The sequence below is a fragment of the Caloenas nicobarica genome, chromosome 24 (genome assembly GCF_036013445.1).
Source record: "Caloenas nicobarica isolate bCalNic1 chromosome 24, bCalNic1.hap1, whole genome shotgun sequence".
NCBI lineage: Eukaryota > Metazoa > Chordata > Aves > Columbiformes > Columbidae > Caloenas > Caloenas nicobarica.
The window spans coordinates 3,318,390-3,344,069 of record NC_088268.1 but is presented as its reverse complement, the minus strand read 5'-3'; the positions used below and the strand labels follow the sequence as shown (position 1 = coordinate 3,344,069).

Genomic DNA, 25,680 nt, shown 5'->3' with positions numbered 1-25,680 from the left:
TTTGCTTCTAGTTATTGCCCAGGGCGTCTCCTCCGTGGGAGAGGTTTAACCTGAAGCTCTCCCAGCAGCAAATCCCCAAATGCCGCCCGGTTGTTTAACGAGGTGGCAGCAGCCAAAGACAGGTTGAATTCATGCAAATCCGTGGCCTGCTGGTGCTCAGGGATGGAGAAGGATCAAGTCTTAAGAAAAAAGGGAGCATGAGTTGGGAACGAGGGGGCTAACGGCCTCCCAGGGCCAAGAGACGGGGAGTACCAGGTCCCATCTCTCTCCTTGTCTCATCCTTTCGTCCACATTTGCACACCGAACCCTGTGGCCGTGAGCCGAGTCCTGTCACCCCGGTCTCAGCCTGAGACACCCCGTCTGAGCCCCCTCCTCACCCCTGCGGTGCCCTGGAGCCGGCGGCACAAGGCTCCCCGCCAGGCTCGGAGACACGGCGTCTCTCCAGCGCGGCTCCGCCATTGATCCCCACTTTGCTAACAAACAGCTGCCTCTCTGGGCTCTAATTAAAATGGATCGAGGTTTATTTAAATGCCCTCCTTTCCCTGCTGCTGAGAGCGGGATGCGTTTTGCTTAGCAACCGGCGGTGTGGAGAGGAGCCGGATCGATACCGGCTCCGCGGCTCTGTGACACCAACAGGCACCGGCCTGAAAGCGCTCGGCGCCGATGGGGACTCCGAGCTCCTCACCAGCGTGCCGGCACCAAACCTGCTCTCCGGCCAAGAAATGCCCTCATGGCCCTGGAAAATGTCTGGATAAATGTGGAGGGATGGACAGACAGAGGGGAGAAGGAGAAAGGGGGAGGCAGGAGGTGGACAGGCAGACACATTCCCAAGTCTTCTTCTGCCTCCTCTCCATCCTGGTGGAAAGGATGGAAATCATGGAATCAGAGGATGGTTTGGGTTGAAGGGACCTTCAAAGTTCATCCAGTGCCCCCCCTGCCCCGAGCAGGGACATCTGCACCAGCTCAGGTTGCTCAGAGCCCCGTCCAGCCTGGCCTGGGATGTCTCCAGGGATGGTTCAGCCACCACCTCTCTGGCCAACCTGGGCCAGGCTCTCACCACCCTCAGGGCCAACAATTCCTTCCTCATGTCCAGCCTCAATCTCCCTCCTTTAGTTTAAAACCATCACCCCTTGTCCTATCACAACAGACCCTGCTGAAAAGTCTGTCCCCATCTTTCTTCTTGGCTCCTTTTAAGTCCAGAAAGGCTGCAATAAGGTCTCCCCGGAGCCTTCTCTTCTCCAGGCTGAACACCCCAACTCTCTCAGCCTGTCCACATGGGAAATATTTGGATGGATCCAGAGCTGGACTCCAGGTTGTTCAGGACAAGGTGCCATGAGGACATGGGGCCTCCCCGCCCCACACTCACCGCGTTCATGTCGATGCCGTTGGTGTAGGACCAGGCGTGCTGGAAATACTCCTCCAGGCGCTGGCGCAGGGGGTTGGGGATCTGGTGGAAGCGGATGAACTCCTTAACCCGCAGCATCTGTGTGTGGTAGCGGGCTGTGCCCGAGTACAGGCGCTGGATGATGGCGGAGACGTTGCCGAAGATGCTGGCGTACATCAGAGCTGCAACAAGACAGCAGGACTCAGCAGGACACAGGGAGGCGCATGTCCAACTCTATTGGACCTGGAACCAGCAGATTTTCAAAATCTGCATCTACTATGGACCTGAAAGCAGTGGGTTTCTGAAACCTGTATTTCTATCTATCATTCCATCCATTTGTCTGTGCAGAAGGAGCACAGGTGGAGGGAGATTCTCTCTTAAAATCCCACATGCTCTCCCTGTTTCAACCCAGAGCAGCCCCTCCAACCTCCAAAGCAGGGACGGGGACAGCGGGACACGTGCGGGCACTCACAGCCGATGAGCATGACACAGATGGAGAAGATCTTCTCGGAGTTGGTGTTGGGTGAGACGTTGCCGAACCCCACGCTGGTGAGGCTGCTGAAGGTGAAGTAGAGGGCAGTGACATATTTATCCTTGATGGATGGGCCGGAGGAGAGGTCGCTATCATTGTAGCGCTTGCCGATCTGGTCGCCCAGGTTGTCCAGCCAGCCGATCTTGTGCTCCATGTAGGGCCGCTCCACGTTGCCGATGGCGTACCAGATGCAGGCCAGCCAGTGGGCGATGAGGGCAAAGGTGCACATGAGCAGGAAGAGCACGGCTGCTCCGTACTCGGAGTAGCGGTCCAGCTTGCGGGCCACACGGACCAGGCGCAGCAGCCGGGCGGTCTTCAGGAGGCCAATGAGGGTGGTGGTCTGCAGGGGAGAGGGGAGAAACCTCAGGGACAAGCAGGGGAGGAATCTGGCCAAAGGCATGTCTCCAGCCTAGCCGTGCTCCCTTTGAAGGGTACGAATGCATTTCTAGACCATGAGTCACCTTGTCCTGGAGGTGACATCTGGAATGGGTTAGATGAATCATGCCACAGAAAGGGCACTTTCCCTCTGCTGACCATAAAGGTGACAAGCTCTGGGATTCCAGGTGACCAACTGAGAGGAACCAAGGCCAATCCCATGTTTCCTGGTGGGTCCTCACCTTGCCAGCCGTTGCTCCCAAAACAGCTGCCTTTCACCCCACCCCACAGGCTTTGAGCTGAGGTGGGGTCTCCAGGTAGCGCAGGAACCACAGGGCATCCCATGATCCCAGTCCCTAAACCGAGCTCCCAGCCTGCTCCCCAACAAGGGGAATGGGCCCAGTTAGACACTATCTGAGCACTTACAATTGGGTCTGTGTGGCTGTCTGACCCTGCTAAATAAAATTCCAGGTCCCAGCTGCTAAATAAAAACCTATCATGACATCCTTGTCCATCCCCCTGACTAACCACCCCTCTCCTTACAGATCTAACCATCCACCGCTTACATCAAAACATCTACATCCCTCTTTTCCTCTCCCACACATCCCCATCCATCCATGAGTTCCCTCCCATCCTGATGGTCCTCCAGGCCCGGCCTGTACCTCATCAGAGCCAGAGCGGAAGATGAGCAGGTCAAAGGGGATGGCGGCAACCATGTCGATGAGGAACCACCCCTTGAAGTAGTGGATGGCGATCTTGCCAGGGTGGCTCACCACCTCATCATTGATGTTGACATAGGTGGTACGGAAGTTGATGACAATGTCCACAATGAACATGATGTCCACGATGAGGTCAATGATGTTGAGCGGGTCACAGGAGTAGCTGCAGTTCCAGTGGTTCTCCTCCACCTGCTCTTCGTTGAGGAGAAAGGCGGCCGAGTAGGGGGTGAAGACGGCTGTGTAGATGACCAGCAGAAGGATGAGCCAGTCCCACACGGCCTTGAAGGGACTGTAGTGCAGGATGGTCCATCGGTGGATCCGTGGCGCCTGCAGCTTGTACTCGGGAAGGACATCAGCGCCCAGGGACAGCACCTGCCAGGAGATGGGTGTGAGAAGGACAGGAGACCAGGAGAGCGGTCGGATAAGGCCAGGAGCCAGGCAAAGGGCTCCCACGTGCTGGTGGGGCAGCAAGGAGCATGCAATGGGTTTCCTACACCCTTTTCACCTTTGTTGCCTCCATATGTGTTTCTCTAGGAGGCCACAAGGTGAGTTGCCCACTATGGCTGACACCAAGCTCTGCCCAGCTCCTCGTCTGTCTCTGATGGCCAGAGCACCCTTGGGGCAGCCATTTACCTGCTTTATGGCCTTCAGACCCTACCATGCCCGCAGAGAGGAAAGTGCATCCCCAGGGAGGGAGCGACCTGCAGCCACCGACGTGCAAACACCATCTCATGCATGCAGGCACCCTCCCATATTGTCATGTGTCCCCAGATCTGTCTCCCCTCATGGGGACACGCTCCCACGGCACCAGTGAGGCCCCACACCTCCTAGGCCTGTCCCAGCTCCCTCCTCCAGGACCAACACCAGCTCCTGATGGGCTCTGAAGCCACCTTGGGGACACAATGCAAGGGACCGGGCGGGCTGGGGCCGTCCTGCTTTGGGTGCTGAGAGATGGTGGCTTGAAGGGGCTTTTTTGGAGCTGGGGGCAATGGGATCCTCTCTGCCTGTTGCTGCCACTCTGTTGTCCTCTGCGTGTCCCTGCAGTGCCACCCACCAGTGCCACCTGTGGAAGAAGGGCGAGGGGCACCTCAGTGTTCTCTCCTGGCACCAAGCCCCCAGATAAAAGGATGCTTTTTGCCAGGTTGCGAAGGAGAGGAGAGAGGATGCTCCACATGTCCCGAAGCCACAGTGATGGGCACCACCACAACGCTGGCAACAGATCCAGAAGAAAGGGCCTGATCCTTCCTGCACTGACACCCATTTTGTCCAAGGGTTTCCCAAGGTCTCCTGGTGCTGCAACCCAGAGCGGATCCAGCCCCACAGCCCCATCCCACCACGAGCAGCCGCTCTCACGTCCCACAACCCTGGGGACATCGGTGGGTCCCGTGCCCGGGATGTCCCCCCTGCTCCTACCTGCCTGCAGCTTGCCCGGCGCCCCAGGCGGCAGCTGAGCCTCGAAGTCTGGGTGTCCCCCATGGGGGTCCCCAACACTGCACGCCCTGGCAGGGACCGGCACGGCGGGCGCAGCACCGGGGCCGTGGCATCACCCATGCAGGGACGCACGGGCTCGGCCGGGCGGGTGGGAAACACGCGGCTGCGAAGGGCATTCGGGAGCCCGGCGTGGATTAATCAAAGCCAATCGATGCTGGGGCCCCCGTGGGGACGCAAGCGCCAATGGGGCAGCGGGAGCTGCCGACGTCGCTGGCAAAGGGACAGGGGAGGGATAGGAAAAAGTGACCCAAACACAATCGTTGCGGAGGGGAATGAGGCACCGGCTGGGCTTGGGGACCGGCTGCTGCGGGGATGGCGGGGAAGAGGACAAGGAGACCTCAGCGAAACGCTTGATCTCAAAGCTCAGACGTGCCCAGCACACTCGAGATGTGCTCCTGGGCCATGTGTCTGCAAAAACCAGCAATGCTCCCACCCTCAGCAGCCAAATCCCCCCATGCTGCCCTGCCGGGAGCAGCTCTGTAGGGTCAGTTCTGAATTTGGGGCCCCAAATGCTGCTCCCCACACTGGGGCACCTGCCCTGCCCCATGTCCCTGCTCCTGGCACCCGGGTCTTGCAGCAGAAGCAAGAGCAGGTCAAGCCCTGTTGTTTTCCAGGCAGGAATGAATAAAAAGCCAGGACCCCAAAGATCTGAGGCAGAAAAGGGAAAAGAAACTGCTCCCAAAACAGCATCCAAACCAAAGCAGAGCCAGGAGGCAGCTGCAGCCTTGTCCCTCTCTCCCCCTTGGGGACAGGAGGGCTGTAGGTGCGCCCTTGGGTGGCCCCGGGAGTCTCTGGGGGTGGCAGTGCCGGGTGTCCCCCATTGCGATCCCACTGGGTGCCCTGTCCCTCTTCCCCTTCCCCCGGCACTTACCGGCTTCAGCGGCAGCCGCAGGCTCATGGCGCGGGGTGCTGGGTGCCGGCAGCGGGGTGCTGGGTGCCGGGCAGCGAGCGAGGCAGCGGCCGGAGGGAGGAGGAGGAGGAGGAGGAGGGAGGGAGGAGGGAGCCGGGTGTGTGCGGGTGACGGAGCGGGGGGGCTCCCACGGCCCTGGCTAACCCAGGCCACCGCTCGAGCCCCGTGGGTTCCAGCGGCCACGCGCCTTCCTCCCCGCTGTGCTGGGGATGGGAATGGGAAGGGGGACAGCGGGCTGGGGAAGGTGGCCACGCCAGAATCACCAGGAGACCCTCAGGTACAAGAGGCGGGGCAGGATCAGGCCCACGGTGCTGGCTGCAGGTGGGCACTGACCCCATGTCCCTCCTAGCACGGATCCAGGACCCTCATCCCTGTCCCCATCCCTGTCCCCATCCCTGTCCCCAGCACCCTCCTGCCCAGCTCCACCACCACCCATGGGGCACTTCGAGGGGACTGGCAGAGGTGCCACCTGCGAGACAGGACCACAGCCTGGTGGCACCAACCCCATGGTGTCCCCACGTGCCTCTGGCCGTGTCCCAGAGCTGCAGCCCTCGTGGGCTGAGCCCAGCACCCTCATTGCACTTGTGACCTGCCCTCCCTGCCTGCTCGCTGCGGGGACAGACGCCCCCGACCAGCCTGTGGCTGCTTCTCCCTGCCCTCCAGACAGTATTTTTAGACGCTGTTACCAGCGTCTCGCCGCCGTCTCTACCTCACCGGTGAATTATTTAGTGTCAAGGAACGAGGAGCCATGGCTGGCGGGAGGCGTGGGTGACATGGGGGTGCGGACAAGCAGGACACCTGGGTCCCCTGAGGCCATGGGGAGGAGAGGTCCAACCCATCCCATCCCATCCCATCCCATTCCATCCCCATCCCAACCCACCCTGCCTGGAGATTTAAGGTGAAGGGAAGATTTGTGGATGCCGCGTGGGCCCTGCAGCCACCACTCGTCAGCTCCCATCCCATCACCCCACAACCACCTAATGACCAGGCATCGAGCGGCCGGTGTCACCCTGACAGTGTCACCCCTGTGGTCCCCGGTGCATGAGTGTTCCTTGTGATGGGGACGGGCATGGAGGCTGCTTGCTGTCGCACTGGGGTGTTCAGGGGCTGATCCTGGGTCACTGTGGTCACCCTCAGATCAGAGGGGCTGAGGTTTTGGGATGAAGGGGACAAGTCAGGGGGACAACAAGCCTAAAAACTGGCCCGTGCTGTGGGGAGCAGGGATAAAGTTTTGCACCGAGATGAGAGGAAAATCCTGCAGAACATCCCGCTCTGATGGAACAAACTGTCAAGCCCAGAGGCTTTTCTGGGGTCACTTGGCTGCATTTTCATTAAACTGCCCCTCAGCTGCTGCTGGCAATGGTGTCCTTAGATATATTTTTATATCATGTCTTTCCCGTGCCTCAGTTTCCCCACTGTAAGAGCTCCCACCCCAGGACTGTGGGATGCAGCAGCACCTTTCACACACACTGATGTCCCCGTGGTGACAGCACAGTGCCGTGTGTGTCCCCCACAGACACAGTGCGCTGCCACCAGTGTCCCCTGCAGCGACGGGGCAGTGCCACACGTGTTGGTGACAGTGCAGTGCCACCTGCTGTCTCCCAGGGGATCCCGTGGCCCTGGGCATGGCCACCTGTATTCCTGGTGGGGGTCCCTGGCCCAGTCCCTCAGGGCCACCTGTGCTCCTGGGGGGCTCCACCCCAGCTTTGGGGGCAGGAGACGGTGGCCAGAGCCTCCCCCATGGACAAAGCCACATGCACACACACGCATACATGTGTGTCCCCTTCGAAGCCACCATCACACCACTAGCAGTTCATGCCGGTGTTTCCCCAGCCACGAATCACCAGAAATACTTTTTTAAGGGGGGAAAAAAGGCATTTCAGCCATTCAGAGGAAGAGACAAAAGTCAAACATAAGGATACGGGCATTTCCTGGGCTGCAAACTCCAGGTATCACTGCACTCTCTGCTAAAACTCCTCCAAAACCCACAGGAATGGCTGTGATCATACCCCAGCAGCTGGACCACCACCCCACCACTGCCTCGGTGGCATCTCACCTCCCACGTACCTGTGTGACCTTCTCGGTGACGTTCTGGGTGCGCTCCATCACCTTGTGGGGAGCAATTATCTCAATCTCCGTGGTGGAGCCCGAGCGGTGCTTCTCCAGGTTGAACTCCACGAAGTTGAGCGTGAACTGGGGGATCTGGCTGATGGTCCGGTACTTCATGAGGTCTGAGTCTGAGGTGGAGTTTGGAGGGTTGGGTTTGACGTGGGAAGTCTCTGGAAGAGGATGGAGAGGAGCGTTGAGAAGGGCAGTGTGAGCAGGAGCCAATCTGCAGAGCCCTGACCTCAGTGTAGGACATTCAGGAGTTGGGGACCACCACAAGGTGCCACCAGAAGGTACCAATGTCTGCCTGGCCATGAAGGCTTGGCTTCTTCCTGAGAGGGGGCTGTTTTTCAGACATATCACCCATCTTTTCACCATTAAACCTCCTTCAGAGGGCTCAGAGCAGCTGCCAAATCATAGAGGCACGCAATATTCTTTGCCACCCCTGAAGACTGTGGTGGGTTGGAGACCAGCTCCAATGAGACCCACCAGAGAGAGATGCCAAAACTGGCAGGAAAACGGATGAAGGAGGAGATGGATCTCCTCCACCCTTGCATGCTTCAGCCTGCCCAGCACAGCTCCTGAGCTGCTGCCTTGGGTTTTGGCCACTAAACTGAGCCAGGAGCTGGATGATGTCCCCACTCAGATGTTTCCTCCACCCCCATGCTCCAGGTATGGAGGTCAGAGCTTTCTCTTGAAGAAGAGCTGTAGTGGGGCTGGATCCCAGCAGTTTTCCCTTGGTAACCCCAGTGCAGGACCAGGAGGAAGCCCCAGATGTGGTCAGTTCATGGTCAGGCTTGTGGCCATGTGTGGTCATGGAAGGGAGCATGTACCCACAGCCAGGGCTGCAGGATCAGCCCCAAGCACCGTAACCAGTGTGTCCCAACCTCTCTATCTCCCACAGCCAGGGCAGGGTTATATTGTCAGTTTTCTACCCCTTCTATCCCTTGTACTCTGACATTGACCCAAGAAGTGTTGGTCACTTCTTGCCCAGAAAGGTGGTGGATGCCCCATCCCTGGAGACATCCCAGGCCAGGCTGGACGGGGCTCTGAGCAACCTGAGCTGATGCAGATGTCCCTGCTCATGGCAGGGGGGGCACTGGGGGAGCTGCGAAGGTCCCTCCAACCCAAACTATTTATGATTCTATGATGATTCTAGGTGTCACGGGCAGGTGTCTGAAGACATTATGAAAGTGCCCAGTTAGCACCAGCTATCCTGCTGCCACCCTTCTCCTCCCTGTTCATTCCCCTTCCCTCCCCCTACGTTGTGTCCCCTCCTGAGGGTCCGTAACGTGTGACTCTTTGAGGATCATGATCCCCCACCCCGTTTTCTCAAGCCAGACACCGCGGACTGATCTCTCTCCATCCCCAATTACTGAGGCTTCTCTTCCCTGACCTCCATCTCACTTGTCATCATCTTTCTCATGAGAACAAGAGGTCTGGATGTGATGGTATCGGGATGTCCCTCATGTGGGGCAGCCAAACGCAAACTCACGCGGCCTCACACCTCACAGGCAACACCACCGATGGCTCTACCCAAAGAGCAGGACCTGCTTGCACATAGACACCAGCGGGTTTGGGGGAGAAGACCCCAACTTATCTCCACTTCGCAGTGCAGGGTAAGAGACCTCCCCCCAAAAACGCACCGGGGCCATCACCCAGGACCACGGCTCCCACAGTAGCACCGACAGCTCCGGGGTTTTTCCCCTACCTGAGTTTGCCCTCCTTTCCCTGAATTTTCTCTGGAACTCAGACCTCGCAGCCTCAAAGTTGTCCAAGGAGGAGACCCTGCGGAGGCTGTGGAAGCTGCCCCCGGGGCGAGACCGAAAGAAACCCCAGGCAGAGTACGACCCTCGTGGGCCCACCAAGGGAGGCTCTTGTTTCGGGGACGAGTGTTGTAGGGTGGGATCAGCCTCCAGGCTCGGCCTCCGCTCCTTTTCCAGGAGGGATTCGGTCTCTGACTGCACACAGTTCTCCTTGGGCGATGTCTTCAAGTCCCTCAAAATCAAGGAGTCACCACCAGGCTTTAAGACAGCCAGGAGAAAGCGTTTTATTAGAAGGAGTCCTCGCGTGCTGGGGGGGAAGGAGGGGGAGCCGGGGGAGGTAAGAGGAGGAGCAGAGGGCTGGGAAGCGCTGCGGTTCCTGAGGTCACCTCCAACCGGGACCAGGACCTGCTTTGTGGTGGGGTGACCGAGTCCTGGGGACTTGGCAGCTCCTACCAGCTCCTAGGAGAGGCTGGGCGGCCGCGGGGCGGTTTGCGGGATGCTGCGCAGCTGGGGAGCAGGCCAGAGCAAAAAAGAGAAGAGGAGACCATAGGGATAGGCTTGCCTGGAGTACCTGCCCTGCTGTGAGCTTTTCCAAGGTGTCCCTACGTCCCACACGTGGACCTGCCCTTCCCTCACCAAGGGCAAGGGCTCAGGCCACCACCGAGGGTCAGTCCCTGGGGTCCTGTCTATGGGAGAGGATGTGCTCTGCACCAGAAGGCACTGGAGGAGCTGCTGGGCTTCCAAATTTTGCTGTATGTGGTCCTCCTCCTCCTGTAGTAACCCTCAGGCATCGCTAAACCTTTTCCCCTGGAGACCTAAAGAGTTTCCAGCCTTTAACGACTTCTGCAATGGGGTGCACAAAGGAACCACCTTCTGGAGCAGAAACCTGTGGGTCTGTACCCATACCAGTCATATGCATGGGAGGGACTGTGGCACTTCTCACCATCCCTAAAGACTTTATTGCAGGTTTTAGGATGGGGGGGCTGGCTGCTGGGCTGCCCCTGCATCTGCTGGGCTGCCGCCACTTGACCAAGCTCCACCAAAGCTGTGGATCACCAGGTTGTCCTCAACGCACATCTCCCATGTGTGTCCACCTGAACCACTGCAGCTTCAACTGGGGGCACCCAGAGCCTTCAGCATCTGATAACGCTACACAATGTCTTCATCTTCCCACAAGCACAACCTCTGAGAAGACAGGCACCTTTCACCTCCTCACATCTGTGATTTGGGGAAGCAGCGTGGTCCATGCTGTCCAGATACACCCAGCACAGTGAGAACCTGGCGTCCGGGGATGCGTTAGCAGAGCAAAAGCCTCCTGCCCACAGCCCTGTGCCTCGAGCTGCAGCTTTGCACTAAACAACACGTCTCTGCCTGGAGGTACCTTGAGCGCTATTGACAGTCAAGAAGCCACCGAGAACAGCAATCTCTAAAGAGGTCCAACCAACATTTTCAGCCTCACTGTGCCAGCAGTGACAGTGCCACCCTCCATCACACCAAGCACAGGCTTTGCTGCAGGACTAAGCCAGAGCTGCCTGGTCCCTGCCAGGAAAACATGGGGAAACGTGTGCCAGAGTTAGGTTAACGCTTGCACTCGATGATCTTGAGGGTCTCTTCCAACCAAAACGATTCTATGTGCCCTTTCGAGGTTTGCCTGCAAGTCCCTGCTCAGAGCAGACCTGCTCCAGCCTCTGCAGCCACCAGCACGTCCCCTCCTCGAGGTGGGGACAACTCCCTGGAGCTCCACCATCCCCGGCAACTCACACTACGGAGCCAGCCCTTCCTCCCAGCTTCGGCAGCGGCGCTGGCCCCGCGGGGCAGCACCGTCTAGCTCTATCCCACGCCACCAAAGCACCGCCGCTCACCACCAGCCCTTACTGGGACCAGCGCTCAGCGCTGACCCGGCACTGGAGTCCCTACTGCTGGGTATGGCCCGAGCCACGGCAGCCGAGGGAGAGCGGGATGGGGAGAGCGGAGGAAGAGCGCTGGGACCTGGCCTGAGGCACGGGCTGATATCAGACAAAGGCTACGGTTACCTTTCCATAGTCAATGGCTACTCCATCAAACTCACTGGTGGGCAGAGAATTCCGCTGGATTGTGAGTCGCCGCAGGGACGGGAGACTAAACTTCAACCTCCTACCTTGACCTTGTTAAAAAACAAAAAAAAAAAAAAAAAAAGACAAACAAAACACAAGAGAGACAGATGTAACCTAGCTGCACGTGACGGCTGGAGCGAGACGGGGCAGGGGAAGAGGCTGCGGAGAGTTTGGGGTGACTTTGGGAGGTGTACGTGCCACTTCATCCTCCAACACACTCGCTATGCCCGTGCCATCACATCGCCGTGTGCTCAAGTCAGAGCCCGACCTGGCAGAAAACACTGCTGGGCTGGAGGAGAGTCCCCTACAACTGTGGATGTGAGATGGGAGAGGTGCGGAGCATCCCTAAGCCAATTAAAGAGGGTAAAGCCACTTAAGGGATTTGGACCTGGAGGAAATCGAGCCTCTAAATCTCCTCAGTGAGACTTGGGGGAAAAAAAAATAAAAAAACACACACAAAAGAGATGGTAAGCTAGCAGGGCATTAAAAACAGTAGTGCTACCCTGTTTCCCTGAAAATAAGACCTACCCCGAAAATAAGCCCTAGCATGATTTTTCAGGGTTTTTGAGGATGCTCAAAATATAAGCCCTACTCCAAACATAAGCCCTGGTCACAGTTCATTTAAAAAGTCAATTTAAATAGCGTCCAGGCAGCTGTGCATGTAAAAAAGTAACAAGTTTTGGAGCAAAAATTAATATCAGACCCTGTCTTATTTTCGGGGAAACAAGGTAGCAATTTTGCTCCTGGAGTTGTTCTGGATTTTGGGTGAGGGATGCAGCACTGACAGGGGGGTCACTTGCTGCCATCGCGGGGGACCAGGACACCGTGTCGCCGGAGACGGGGAGCGGGACGAGGGCAGCGGGGCTGCGAGGGGCTGCGGAGAGGCTGAGGAGGGGACGGGGCCAGACGTGGAGAGGCACCGGCAGTGCCCACAGCGGGACCCAGTGCTCCCGGTTGTGACATCTTCCCCTGGGACAAAGCAGCGCATCCAGGAGCTGTTCGGTTGTGAAAGGATTCGCTTCCCTCACTGAGCCCTGACACATCACCAAGCTGCTCAAACAGGCTCCCGACCTACCCAGCTCCCCAAAAACGCCCCCGCTGATAGGGAATCCATGCAGGCTCCCTCTTCACCCCATCCCCGCCACCCAGAGCAGCTTTTCAGCTGGAAGAAGCCAAGCTGCCGACTTTCCCTGCGCACCGGCGAGCCGGGGAGCGGCGACGCAGCCGCCTGCGGCCGTGTAATTAAAGACTGAGCCAGAAAACCCGCACACGAGCGAGAGACCTGGGCTGGCGCCAGCAGCTCCAGCCTCTCCGCGCTCCCCAGCACCAGAGTGGGAAACCCGAGCAACATTCCTGGGGATGCACAGCGCAACCTCCAACGCGCAGGGAAGCAATAAGTACCCTTGTTATCCGGGTGCCTTCTGCAGCCAAAGGTACAGCTCAAGGTGGGATGGGGTATGGATGCATCATGTATCAAGATGTACTGAGAGCTGAGGGGGATGCAAAGCAACACCCGTGCTGGAATTTAGCATTTCCTCAGCAGTCTGTGCATAGAGGCTAACCGGTACTAAAGTGATATGCCAAAAATATAAATTGCATCACTTCATAGACATAGGAATGCATGCACAGGTAATATATACATTCGCACACATATGTCCGTAAGTTCTGTGTGTGTCTGGCCTGAGAACATATAAAACCATCACCGCACAGAGCGTCTCCGCTGGGACCCGTGGACACACATACAAACACCTCCATGGCTCCGGGATATAAATACGCACCGAGTGCGAATGCGTTAAAACTCATGTTACTGATACAGCGGGCAGCACGAAGGGTCCCCGTGGGTCCCCGATGTGGCCCTGGGTCCGGTCCTGGTCCCATTGTGCCACCCCCTGGGACACACTCTGGCTGCTCGCACAGCTTTAGTTTGAGGCCCAAATCCTCCCTATAGCGACCCGCATCCCCAGGGAGTGTTTGTATGAAGACAGATGCAGGATTATTGCCCTGGCTAAAATACAGGTGACTGGCACCAAGGGCCATATAGCAGGAGGGTATTGAGAAGCCACAGCTCTCCTTCCCATGGTTGGGTCTAACATCTGCATCCCTGGGTATCCACACGCCCTCCCCACGGCTTCCCGTTGATCCAGCCTTCCCAAAAAAAAGGGAGTTTGAATTTTCCGCTGCCTCCAAAAGCCCCGCAAAACCCCGGGATGAGCCGGGGACAGCGGGGAACAGCCCAAAGCTCAGAGCCATCCCAGCGCAACCATCCCTGTGCCTTTCGCCTGCAGTGACAACCCCATAGCACAGCCACGCCGTCGGTGACACCAAATGTCCCCCGGCCTTCCCAGTGACCCCGCACGCAGGTCCCGTCCCATACCAGCACGTCCTGCCCTGGGCAACACGGTGCTGCGGACACACAGAGGTGGCCCAAGCCACTGATGGGAAAAAACCTCCCAGCATTAAATATGGAAAGGAGGCAGCAAGGCAGGGGGTGCGCAGGGGGCTCCACAGCTCCGCTCACAGCGAGATGCCCTCGCCATAAAAATGCACCTTCCTGTGCAGGGAGGTCGGTCCCCACGCCTGTCCCCACGTCCCCAGGGGTTGGGGAGGCATGTGTGGGCTGGTGTACATGTACGAGGAGCACAGATGACTCAAACAGCCCTTTTTTCACTCAGAGTTTGGCCGGATCGGCTGCAGAAACACGGATCTCAGCCCCACGGCGCGGGATCCCACCCCGCCACGGGCGCATCCTTCATCCCCCAGCAGCTCCCGAGAAAACCGCGGGACGGGGAGAACCCCGAGGATGTTCCGCTGCCCTCCCGCCGTCCCCGGTGACACCCACCTCCGCGCAGGCTCTGCGACAGGCGACGGTGCAGGCTCCGGCTGGAGCTCTTGGCGATGAGCTGCGCCAGGTCCTCGAAGTTGAGGATGAACATGATGACGACGCCGTCCTCATTCTTCACCGGCACCACGTCCACCAGGCAGCGGAAACACGAGGCTGCCGAGCAGAGAGATGCTCAGGGGGGGATGCACAGGGGGCTCTGCCCACCCACCACTCCCCCAGCACAAAACATTTTTGGCAGAAAAGTGGTTTTTTAAGAATCTTGGTGGGAAGCGGAGGATTTGGAAGCCCATGTGAGCCCATCCCAGCTCACATAGATCGCATCTCGCCTGTTTTTTTCCTTTTTGTCCCAGGCAGTCATTTGTATTAATGTACTTGAGAGCAGCAATTAAAGAGTAGGTAATTAAGAACTCAGAAAGTCCCAGGTAGTGGTTTAACCTCATTAAGCACGCTGCTTATAATCGCCCCGTAGCTAATTGCCCTGCAATCGCCAGGCAGTTTTTGGGGACTGAGTTCAGCCGTCTCATGTCCTGGATGTGGGCAATGAGGGCCACCCTGACCATGTCCCCATCCCAACCCTGGGACAGCCCCTAAGGCACCGCACGGAGCCGTCAGGCACTGGCTTATCTCACTCCTGCCATGGGGAAACTGAGGCACGAGGGGGCACAGGGACTCGCTCAGTGTCCTGGGAGTGATGGGGGCTGCGGGGAGGACCCCGGACATGGTAAAACCCCCCCGAACACCCCCCGGGTTCCTACCCCAAACCTCTTCAAAAGGACGGGACAAGCGGGTACCGCTGCCTGGCTGGTACCGAGCAAAGCCACCTCCTTCCACGGCAGGTTTTGCCGGGTGCGGATCCCTGATTTCGCCTCTTTTCTGATTACCGGGGATTACCGGATCTGGCAGGGATGTGCTGCCACCCCAATCCTGCACGGCCGGGAGGGGGATGTCGGCCTTTCTGCGTATAATTTTAAGGAGCTCAGGGCCTCCCGTAATCAGGAGCAGATGGCCGGCATCGGGCAACTTCAAAATCTGCCGTGACGTCAGGGATGTGCACAGACACAAACACACACACACACGCACAAGAACGGGAAAGAAATGGATACGGCGAAATCCGTTTAAAGGGCCCGGCAGCTGGGATTATTTCTTTCTTTCTTTATTTCATCGTTGTTCACCACAGGGAGAGGAAATCCACTTAAACGTGTGAGCTGGGGAGGAGGCGGGGGGGGTTTTCAGCAGATGAAGCTGTTTCGAAGGGACGCACGGGCACGCTGCAGGCATGGAAAGAAACGAGCCCTTTTCTCTCCTTTTGTCAGGATTTTTAGGGATCTGAAAGGCGAGAGGTGTCCTGTAGGTGATGCCGAGGGTGTGAGGTGTCCTGTGTGATGCTCAGCAGGATGATGATGAAGAACATGAGGATGATGAGGCTGGACATGAGGAAAGGAATTGTTGGCCCTGAGGGTGGTGAGAGCCTGGCCCAGGTTGGCCAGAGAGGTGGTGGATGAACCATCCCTGGAGACATCCCAGACCAGGCTGGACGGGGCTCTGAGCAACCTGAGCTGGTGCAGATGTCCCTGCTCATGGCAGGGGGGGCACTGGGGGAACTTCGAAGGTCCCTTCAACCCAAACTGCTCTTTGATTCCATGATCCTATCTGCTCTTCTCATGGCAGCTGGGTCCCAGCAGGTCCTAGGTGGCATGGAAAGGGTTAATCCCAGTCTGATGCCGAACAGCTGAAAACTGGGCCCAGTTACATCCAGTTGGAGGGATATAAGGAGCAGCTGGGAGGAGGCTGGGAGGCAGCTGGTGCCTGGTTTGATCCTGCTGAGCCTGAGCAGCCCTGGCTGGGGCTGCTGGGAGCCCCACACTGATCCCAGGGGGATCACCCCAAAAATAGCCCCACCAGGCACAGTCCCACATGCCAGGAGCTCGGTTCCTGGCTCAGACGCATGTCCCACGGCATGGACAGCACCAAGGGGATGACGCAGAGGATGGAGGTAGGAGTAGTGTGTTCCTTTAAGCCTGGCGCAAAGGCAGAGCAGTCCTCCAGGATTTGGGGTCTCTGGGCAGCTGTGATTTGGGGTACCCCCAGCTCTGTGGAGACCCTTGTGCCTTGACTCAGTTTCCCTGCAGCGAGCCAGTCTGGGTTGTGCAAATACCAAACCTCCCCATCCTTCCCCACAAAAGCCAGTAACCGCAGCCATGCTGCGGTGCTGGTGGGCTGAGCCGGCCCCGGGAGGGACCCCAGCTCCACGCTCCCACCCTGGTTCCTCGATCGACTGTCCCCATCCATCTGCCCGTCTCTTCCCTTCAGCTGTTCAGCTAATCTGTCTCCATCCATCTAATTTTATCCAGCTGCTAAATGATCTCTTGGAGGAACCCTGGGGGCAATCGCAACCTGCCTGTGTGCCTGCCGGGGGCAAAACTCAGCCCAGGGGCTGCGGAAAGGGCTCAGCAGGAGGGATGTGACATGGATGGTGTTTTGGAAGGTTCCACACCCAATGTGATGGGTTTTCATGGGCTGGGAAAAACAGCTCATGCCCTAAAACCCTGGGGTGGGTTTGATCTTCCAAACACCCAGCCCACCTCCCTCAAGCTGAGCGCTCGGAGGTTTGCGCTTTCCGACCCATCTTGTCTTCTGACCTTGATGAAAATGAGCGCTTAATAACATTAAAAATGTCATAGTCGGGGGCCCTCCCTCCCCAGCCTTCTTATCCTCCGCAGCCTCTAGTGGTTAATGCATTTGTTGGTATCATCAGTATTAAACTAATCAACAGGACATGGGGGTTTCCGAGAGCCGGACACAAACGAGTATTGTTATGAATATTAAAAAAGCAAGCTATTAATCTGCCCTCGGAGCTCTGACCGACTCTTTTCCCTCCCCCCGGGCCGAGAGATTTAATCTGCAGGGTCTCATGGCAGAGTGGCTAAATCTATAGTGGTATTATATAACGGGGCGGAGGAGAGGGGCTGGGAAGGGCACGGAGGGGACAGGGACCAGGGACCGGGATGGGGACGAAGCCGGGGAGATGCTCAGGAGGGCTGAGCCTTGCTCCTGTCCGGGGATAAATCAACATCAGGGCTGGGTAGAAACTTTCAAGGGAAGTGCAGAAAACCAGGAATATTGAGTGGCTGAGGGTACCACCAACAAAGCTGCAAGAAGGATGCTTCAAGCCCAGCAAGATGTTTTGGGGTGTGGGTGGAAGGATGCTCCAATCCCCAGGAACCAAAAGAAGTCCTGGATCAATACAGGGGGCTGGCAAAAGGCAGCTTAACCTCCTCTGCAAACAAAGCGAGCGGCCGCATCCAAGCCCGTGGTCTTCCACTTGCTAAATCCCCACTGGCTGTAGGAATTAGTCCAGCTTAGCGCAGGGTTGCGTGGCCAAAGCTTGCAGCGCTGACAGTGTTTGCCGGGGCTGTCCGGCCATCCCGTGGACCACGTCCCCGTGACGCATGGGGCCACTGGGAATGTAACAGCCAGCAAGGATGGGGATGGAGGGTTCGGGGTGGGAATCAGGGGCTCTGCTGGGGCAGGGATGTCAGAAAAAAGCCTCCTGGGATGAGAGGAAACGGCCTCAAGTTGCGCCAGGGGAGGTTGAGGTTGGATCTGGGGAACAATTTCTTCCCCAAAGGGCTGTGGGGCATTGGAACAGGCTGCCCAGGGCAGTGCTGGAGTCACCATCCCTGGAGGGGTTGGACAGACGGACATGAGGTTCTCAGGTCAGTGCCAGGGCTGGGGGAACGGTTGGACTCCATGATCTTGAGGGGCTTTTCCAGCCAAAATGATTCTGTGATTCTGTCCCTGGGGGTGCTGGGAATGCTCTGGGCCTGTCCCTCTGTTCATGGGACATCTGCTCCAAGCATCTGAGGAGCAGCAGAGGATGGGAAACGTGTCTCTTCCAGCTTTGTACCCCAATCGCGCTGTCCCTGGGGCAGAGCTGGGGCACGGGGGTGGCTGGAGCTGCGGTGCAGCCGTGCCCAGGATGGCAGAATCGTCCCTGCATTGCGGGATCTCCGAGGCCAGAGCGTTTGTCATCGCGAGGCGGGATGTTTATAAGTCTGGAGCTGGGCCATGGTGTCTGTCCCCTTCCCGAGGTCACAGCCCGGCTCTGCCAAGCCTGACCCTTGAAGGCACGCAAAGCGAGCGGCTCCGGCTTGGCTTAAAACCCACATGTTTTTGTAAAAGCAAAGAGCTCAAGTTGGGGTTGGGGTTTTGCGGCTGGCTGTGTCTCCCTGCTCCGCCGCCACCTGGGAGGTCCCCTCCGTCCTGCCTTGTCCCCTCCGTCCTGCCTTGTCCCCTCCGTCCTGCCTTGTCCCCTCCGTCCTGCCTTGTCCCCTCTGTCCTGCCTTGTCCACCCCATGGGCAGCAGCAGAGGTTCCCAGCGGCCACCGGCACCAGCCCCAGTGGTGCCAGGATCCAGCAGCTCCTGGCAGGATTTTCCCTCCTGCTTCTTGTGAGCCCCCATAGGGAGCTGTGCAGGGACATCCTGGGTGACACCAGGTGCCTTAATCTCTCTGTAATGTCCCGCCGCTCCTTCCATAGCCCCCCGCGGGAAATCCCCGCTTACAGCACCAGTGTAATGAGTTTGCTGGGCTGATCTGGTCCCTAATCCCCGGCCCCAGGGGACCGGCACAAACTGCTCCTGTGGGAGGGGACAGGGACAGAGGGGCCGAGGGCGGCTGCCCCACCAGCTGCTCCAGCTGTCTCGTCCCTACATCTCCCCTTTCATATTCATAACGTCACATTAATGCCGACGAAGCGGGAGCGGGCGCCGCCAGCTGCTGCCGCTCGGGCCATGCCAGCGCCGCGGCACCTGCGGCCACCAGCCCCGTGCCGGGGACCCCGTGCGGGGGTCTTGTTGGTGGCTTTGCTGCCAAGCACATCACCCTTGCGGGGGAAATACCCCCACGCTGGATCAGCTCAGCCCCCCGTGCCGTCCCCAGCGGACGCTGGAGGGCACTCGGCTCAGCCCTGGCCACCGCGGGGACCGTGTCGCCAGGAGCGGTGGCCGTGGCTGCTCCTCGCCGCAGCAGGAGGGGATCCTGTGATGACCCAGCTGTGCAGCATCTTGTGAGGAAATTAACTTTTCACTGATCTCCCGGCTTTGAGCGCGGGATTAGAGCCCACATGTGCCACGGTCGGGTTCTCCCCGCTTTCCGAAGCCTTTTTGGGGCTACGGTGACAGGGAGGGACAACTGTCCTTGCTGGGCTGGTCCCATCTTCCCCCGCTGGGATTTGGTTCTTGGCTCCGTTTCGGCTGCCCAGAGCTGGGCTCGCCATCAGCACCCATGGCTCCTTTTATAATTACCTAATGACAGCGTGGGCAAATGAGCAAGAACCGAGCAGCGGGGCCGTCCCCACGGACACCATCGTACAGCACCCTGCCTGTGCACCCATGGGTGCCCCCCATCCCACCCACCTCCATCCATCCCACCCTGGCCCTGCCAGGGAAGCTCTGACAGCCACATTTGGGGTATAATAATGTCTCTGGCAAGCAGAAAAGCGAGGAAACAACCCCGCGAGCTGCAGAGCCGGGAGTACCGCAGTAATAAACAGCAGGTTTGAGGCTGGAGATTGGTGCCGCCAGTATAAAAAAGAGGACAGGCGGGTTCGGAGCCTCCGCCGGCTAATTAAGCAGCAGCTCCCTATAATGCGAAAGCCTTTTCTTTGCCGATAAGACCCATTTATAATGGGCTGAGCGGTCGCAGGCTGAGTGCTGGGGGGAAACAATTGGAAAGCATATTGCCGGTGGGGCTGGGTTTTAAAAATAGACATGAAGGGTTTGCTTCTGGGCTTTTTTTTCTTAAATAAAAAAAAGAGAAGAAAGCATCTCAGAGCTGCGCTGAGAGTTTCCCGTGGCCTAGAGGAAGAGCAGGGCTGCGAGGAGAGCACGGAGCATCCCTCGAGCTTCAAAGCACTGAGGATGGCGTTGGATCGGGGATGGATGGGGAAACTATCCCAAGGGAGGGGGACAGGGCTGCAGATGCTGTCCCTGCCATAGCGCTGGGATGGGAACAAGGGGACAGCGTGTGCCCGCGTCTCCTCATGCTTCCCAGGCTGCGCTGGGCTCCGGCCAGGTCCCTGCAAACCAAGGGGGGACTCACACCCCAGCCCCAGCATCACCTCACCCAGAATGGGCACCACCGGGAACATCCTCAACCGGGTCGCTTGGAGAGGACGGAAGGAAAATTGTATGGGAAATGTGGCTGGTGAGCGGCCTGATCTTGCGGGTTAACACATGGGGTGCTGCCAGGATAATTCCCGGGGCGATACGCTGGCACCTGGCTGCCAGCCGGGAGATAAGGTCTGGGAGGGCGGCCAGGACCACCGGGTCCCAGCCCCGAGATAGGGCGCTGGGCTGGGAGCCAGCACTCCTGCCCTCTCCTTCCCTTCGCTTCCAGTTGTTTCTCCTGCTCTCCATTGCTCCGCGAGCTGCCAACGGCAGGATGCAGCCCCTTGCTCGGGCCAAGCCCCCATCAATACAATCTAAAGCAATGGGAAAGCTCCAGAGGTTGAAAAGAAAGGAAATACTTCATATTTTTAACCTCTAGCAAGCACCCAATCTGTATTTTCCCCGCCCCTGGGAGCTCTGGCCACTGCGGGTTTGCAGCATCAAGCACCCAATATTTATTTAACTTCCTGCAGTATTAGAACTAATCACTAGGTATTTTCCATCAAAGCTTCATTTTCATCTTAACGTAATTCCATCTGTGCACGCACAGCCGCATCCTGCTGGCTGGAGAGGCGGCTCCGAGGCCGTCGCCTGCACCCGCTTTTGGCAGAGATGGAGGGTCTGTCTCATGTCCTCTGGGAGCGCAGACCGGGACACCCTTGTCCCCTTCCCATGGGATCCTCTTTGTGACACAGAGATCCCAGCAGCGACGCCATCGCCTGCCCCGGGAGCTCTGAGCCGTCACCAGAGGCTCGCAAACAACCCGATTCGCAAATAATCCGGGAACAACTTCCATCGCTCGAGCTGCCAACGCCCACAGTGTCCCATCACAGCAGAGATGGCCGGGTGCCACCAAGGACTCGCCTCAGGCAAAGCCCTGGTGCTGGGTGCAATCCCGATGCTCTGGTGCTCTGTTTCCCCAAAAATAAGACAGTGTCTTATACTAATTTTCGCTCCAAAAGATGGTACTTTTTTACATGTATAGGTGCCTGGACACTATTTAAATTGAGTTTTTTTAATGAACTGTAACTTATTTTTGGAGTAGGGCTTATATTTCAAGCATCCTCAAAAATCCTGAAAAATCATGCTAGAGCCTATTTTCGGGGTAGATCTTATTTTCAGGGAAACAGGGTAGCATCACACCCTCTTCACCTCCCACCACCGGCTTCTGACAGCCCAAATCCCGGGGCAGATGACACCTTCCCCCCCAAAAAAAAGTGACTCTTACTGTCTTTGCGGTAGTAGAGGATCTCAAGCTTGCACTCCTCGGAGCCGAGCAGGGCCTGGGTGAGCTGCGCGATGGAGCTCTTGGTGGTGTCGGGGCCGGTGAGGAAGTCGCAGGTGCAGGGTCGCTGCATCACCTCCACGCGCGAGTAGCCGAACATCTCGCAGAAGCCGTCGTTGCAGTAGATGATGGCGCAGTTCTCCATCTGGGCGTTGGCGATGAGGAATTTGCGGTCTGCGGGGAGGCAGGAGGCTTAGGGGGGCAGTGGGGACAGCTTGGGTGCATGGGAGGTGCTTGGGGTTTTTGATGCCACCCGCTGTGGGGCTTGTGCAGGGATGGGGACATGGGCGACGGGTCTGGGTGCTGCCCTGCTCTTCAGAGAGACAAAATTCCCCCAATTTAATGCAAATCGGTGACCATGGGGGACACAAAGCGGTGGGTCCCCACTAAAGGAAGTTTTTGCTGGGGTGGGTGAACCTGCACAGCCTTGATGTCTCAGCACTCGCACGCAGGGACTCGCTGCTGTTTAATCTGTCCCCAGGCAGAGGGACGAGCTGCAGCGTCCGTCCCTCCCCAGGAGCTTATCAGGGACCTGAGTTATCTCAGAGACTTCCCACCCTTGCTCAGATTTACTGAAGTCAGGCGAGGGGCGAGAGGAGGAGTGAGCGCGAGACTTGGCTTCATGGGAAGCCGGGTGAAACCCATCACGCTAATGATTCTCCTAATGTTTTATAGGATAATTGTGCCTTCAGGCTGAAGCTGAAATCCAGATCCTGCTGGGCTGCGTGGTCCCTGTGCTCAAGAAGAAAAGGGTTTAGGTCGAGGAGAGGGGAAACTGAGGCAGGGAGCGGTGCTGCCCTGTCCTCTCCTGGTGCCGCAGCTGCCTGGGCTGGGGCCGGACTCGCTGTCATGCCGGGGTGTGTGGCAGCGCTGCCCACGTCATCCAGCCGCTCCTGTCCTTATCATGGGGGAGACCCAGCCTAGAGCTTTGATTTGGTTTGATTTTTGTTTGGTTTGGTTTTTTTCTTACAAGGAGATCAGGGGGTGCTGGGCTGGGGAAGTCCCTCTCTGGGACAGGTTTGCTGGGATGTGACAGAGCTGTGGATGCTGATGCAATGGATGCCGATGCGATGGATGCCGTGCTCCCCCAGCAGCATCTCCCTCAGTGCTTGGCATCAGATCCAGGCTGGAGCCAGAGCCAGGTCGGAGCAGAGGGTCCATTTGGAAGCTGCCTCCCAGCCCAGACCCCAATTAATCTCCTGGATTACCCAGGAATGGCATCTGCAGCCTGTGTGCTCCAGAGCCCGGCTGCGCTCCAGCCTTGGGAGGAATTTCACCCAAAAGTGAGAGCTCCACACAGCTCTGGCACTCAGTCCTGGGACCCGGTGGGTTGGGGGTACCCACTCCTGGCACATTAGGGCTCTCTCTAATGTCACCTGCAGAGTGAAGATGCCTCCCAGTAAAACCAGTGCTCCCAGGAATGCTGCACTGAAGGTTCCTGCTTCATCCCACCCTGTGCCGGCGCTCGGTGGCCCTTCCTGGGGGACTCCCACCCCGGCACCTTTCTCTCTCCCACGCAGGGCTGACGCAGGTGCCGGCGCTGCAAATGGCACAAACCGTTGCGGCCAAATGTTTCCCTATTCCCTCTTCCCGATCCTTCTCGATCCAAATCGCTCTGCCAGCTGGAAGGCAGCACAAGGAGAGGACCTTCCCCCAGAGCCGCCCTCCTGGGGCACAATCCCCACCTGTGATGAACATTTCCCCATCCAGCGCCAGCCCCACGGGCCTCATCCAGGCTGGCTGCAGGCTGGGCTGGCACAGGACAGGATTTACGGGGCTGGCAGGGCGCCGGAGTGAGCGGTGCTGAGCACGGGGGATGTGACCAAGGCTGGGATGGGAAGGAGCTGCAGAGCCTGGTCTCCTTGGGGGTATTTTCACCCCACATTTGCTTTCTGCCCTGCCCTCACCTGCAGATTTGCCTTTGCCCCCATGGTACCGGGGCTCTGCATCGGCGCTGGGAGGGAAGCACTGGGCCTCTCCGGCTCCAGCGGGGACTCACTGGGTGCTGCTGCACCCGTGGGAGTGCAGGGGGTGTGAAGGCACCCATGAGCAGGGGAGGACACACTGCAATGTGACCAGGCTGGGGGGCTGGTTTGGTGTCTCCCACCCAACACCTGTTACACCCCGAAGGTGCCGCAGGGGAGCACGGCGTGATGTTTGGGCAGAGCCCAGTTGGTGCCTGACATGGCAGCAGGGCACAGGCAGGGCACAGGCAGGGACGGGGGGGCCTGGCTGCTTCCCCGCTGGCACGCTGCGCCGTGTGCCCCCGCTGCTCCCCAGCTGCCGCTTCCCACTGGAGGCTGATAGGAACCAGGGACAGTTTTTCTCGCTTCCCATCCCCAGGGTCACGTCACTCACTGCCGGGGCAGGCATGACAGCGCCGGGGACGTTTGCCCACCCGGCAAACACTAGAGAAAAAGCACAGCGAGCCGGGGCAGTGGGGGGTGCATCCCTCTGGGCACAGCTGTTGGGTGACCCCAGTCCCCTGTCCCCCTCCCCTCATCCTTGGCTGCGTAGGGGGGACCCAACCCCATTGGGGTGCCCAGACAGTGGGAGCGGAGCCCCCGCCGCCTCCTCCCCACGGCCCCCACCCAGCCCCACGCAAACCCCAGCACTCCCCGATGCGCACAAACTCCTCGCTAGATTTGACACGAAAATCAGCCCAAAAATTCATATGAAGGGATTACTCCGAGCAACAGCAAATGGCAACATTTCACCAGGGACGGCTGCCTCCGAGCTGCGCCGAGTTGAAGGCAAACAGGCAGCGAGCCCGTCGGCGCTGCCGTTCGCCCCTGTCCCCCAGCCCTGCCAGCCGGGACCCCTCCCCGCCACCCCGGGGACCCCCTCCCAGCCCGGGGACTGCGGGGGGCCGCGGTGTCCCCAACCCTCGGGGGACCACCGGGCTGGGACCGCTCGTCCCCCCTTGTGTCACCCTGTCTATAAATACCCGCGGGGACACTGCCTGGCTGTCGCCCACCCCTCTCCCCCCCCGGGAGATGAGAGGGGCGCCTTCATTTCCCCGGGGACACCCCACGGGTGGCCCCGCTCTGTGTCCCCCCCCCGCTTCTCCCCGCTGTTTCCCGAAGTTGGGGGGCTGCCCGCAGCCGCGGGAGCGGGACCGGAGGGTGTGGGGGGGTGCGGTACTCACTTTGCCCTTCAAATTTGCGGATGATGGTGTCCAGGTAGGTGTTTTGGGGGGCCACATGGCCCCGGCGGACCGGCATCGCTCCGCCGCCCTGCGCGCTCCGGGAGCGGCGGAACTTCCCGCGGGGGCGGCGGGGGAGCGCGGCCCGAGCCCGGAGCGGCTCGGTACGGCCCGGCCCGGCACGGCACGGCCCCGCTCCGCCTCACCCCAGGGCTGGCCGAGCTCTGGAGCCGCGCCGGCCCGGGGCTCCCATGCTCCCGGTGGCCGGAAGGGGGAACCCCTCCGCCCGCCCTGCCGCGCCCGGCTCCGGGCGGGGGCGGCCGGGGAGGATGAGGATGGGGAGAGGGGGAGGAAGCGGGGGGAGGACCCGCTTGAAAGGGGGAGAAAATAATAGAATAAAAGAATAAGTGTAGAAACCCCCAAAGTGCTTAGTCACCGCTGCCCCGGCCCGCCGGAGGCTCCGGGGGAACCGTCAGCAGCAACAGCTGCCGGCCGGGGAGATGGTACCGCCCCCCCCGTGGAGCCCCCCAGGTCTCCCCGGTGCCCTCCCGGGGTCCCTCGGCACCGGCAGCCGTTTGGCACCGCCCGGCACCGGCCCCGCAGACTGGGGGTGCTCGGGGGTGGAATCGGGGGTGGGGAGCAGGTGGGTGCTGGGGGTGCGGGATTTGGGGGGCTGGGACAAGGGGTGCTGGGGGGGATGGAAGGGGGGCTCTTGGGGTGCTGGGGCAGAGGGTGATGGGGGGGAAGGGAAGGGGATCCTTGAGGGGCTGGGACAGAGGGTATTTGGGGGGATGGAGGTGAGGTCCTTGAGTTACTGGTGCAGAAGGTAATGGGAGGGATGGAGTGGGGGGTCCTTTAGGTGT

The 25,680-nt window shown here is 59.0% G+C and overlaps 1 protein-coding gene across 1 annotated transcript in view; it reads right to left on the bottom strand.

Annotated features, from left to right (window-relative positions):
- KCNH6 (potassium voltage-gated channel subfamily H member 6) overlaps positions 1-24,980 on the bottom strand; it is a 32,326-nt gene extending 7,346 nt beyond the window's left edge. Inside the window, exons 1-7 of the mRNA XM_065650909.1 lie at positions 24,821-24,980; positions 21,616-21,846; positions 14,216-14,371; positions 7,479-7,690; positions 2,954-3,382; positions 1,857-2,256; positions 1,367-1,566 (exon numbers count right to left, since the gene is read on the bottom strand). Coding sequence (XP_065506981.1) covers positions 1,367-1,566; positions 1,857-2,256; positions 2,954-3,382; positions 7,479-7,690; positions 14,216-14,371; positions 21,616-21,846; positions 24,821-24,896 — 1,704 coding nt within the window. The 5' untranslated portion in view covers positions 24,897-24,980. The remainder of the gene's footprint in view (positions 1-1,366; positions 1,567-1,856; positions 2,257-2,953; positions 3,383-7,478; positions 7,691-14,215; positions 14,372-21,615; positions 21,847-24,820) is intronic.
- Between the last annotated feature and the right edge of the window lie 700 nt (positions 24,981-25,680).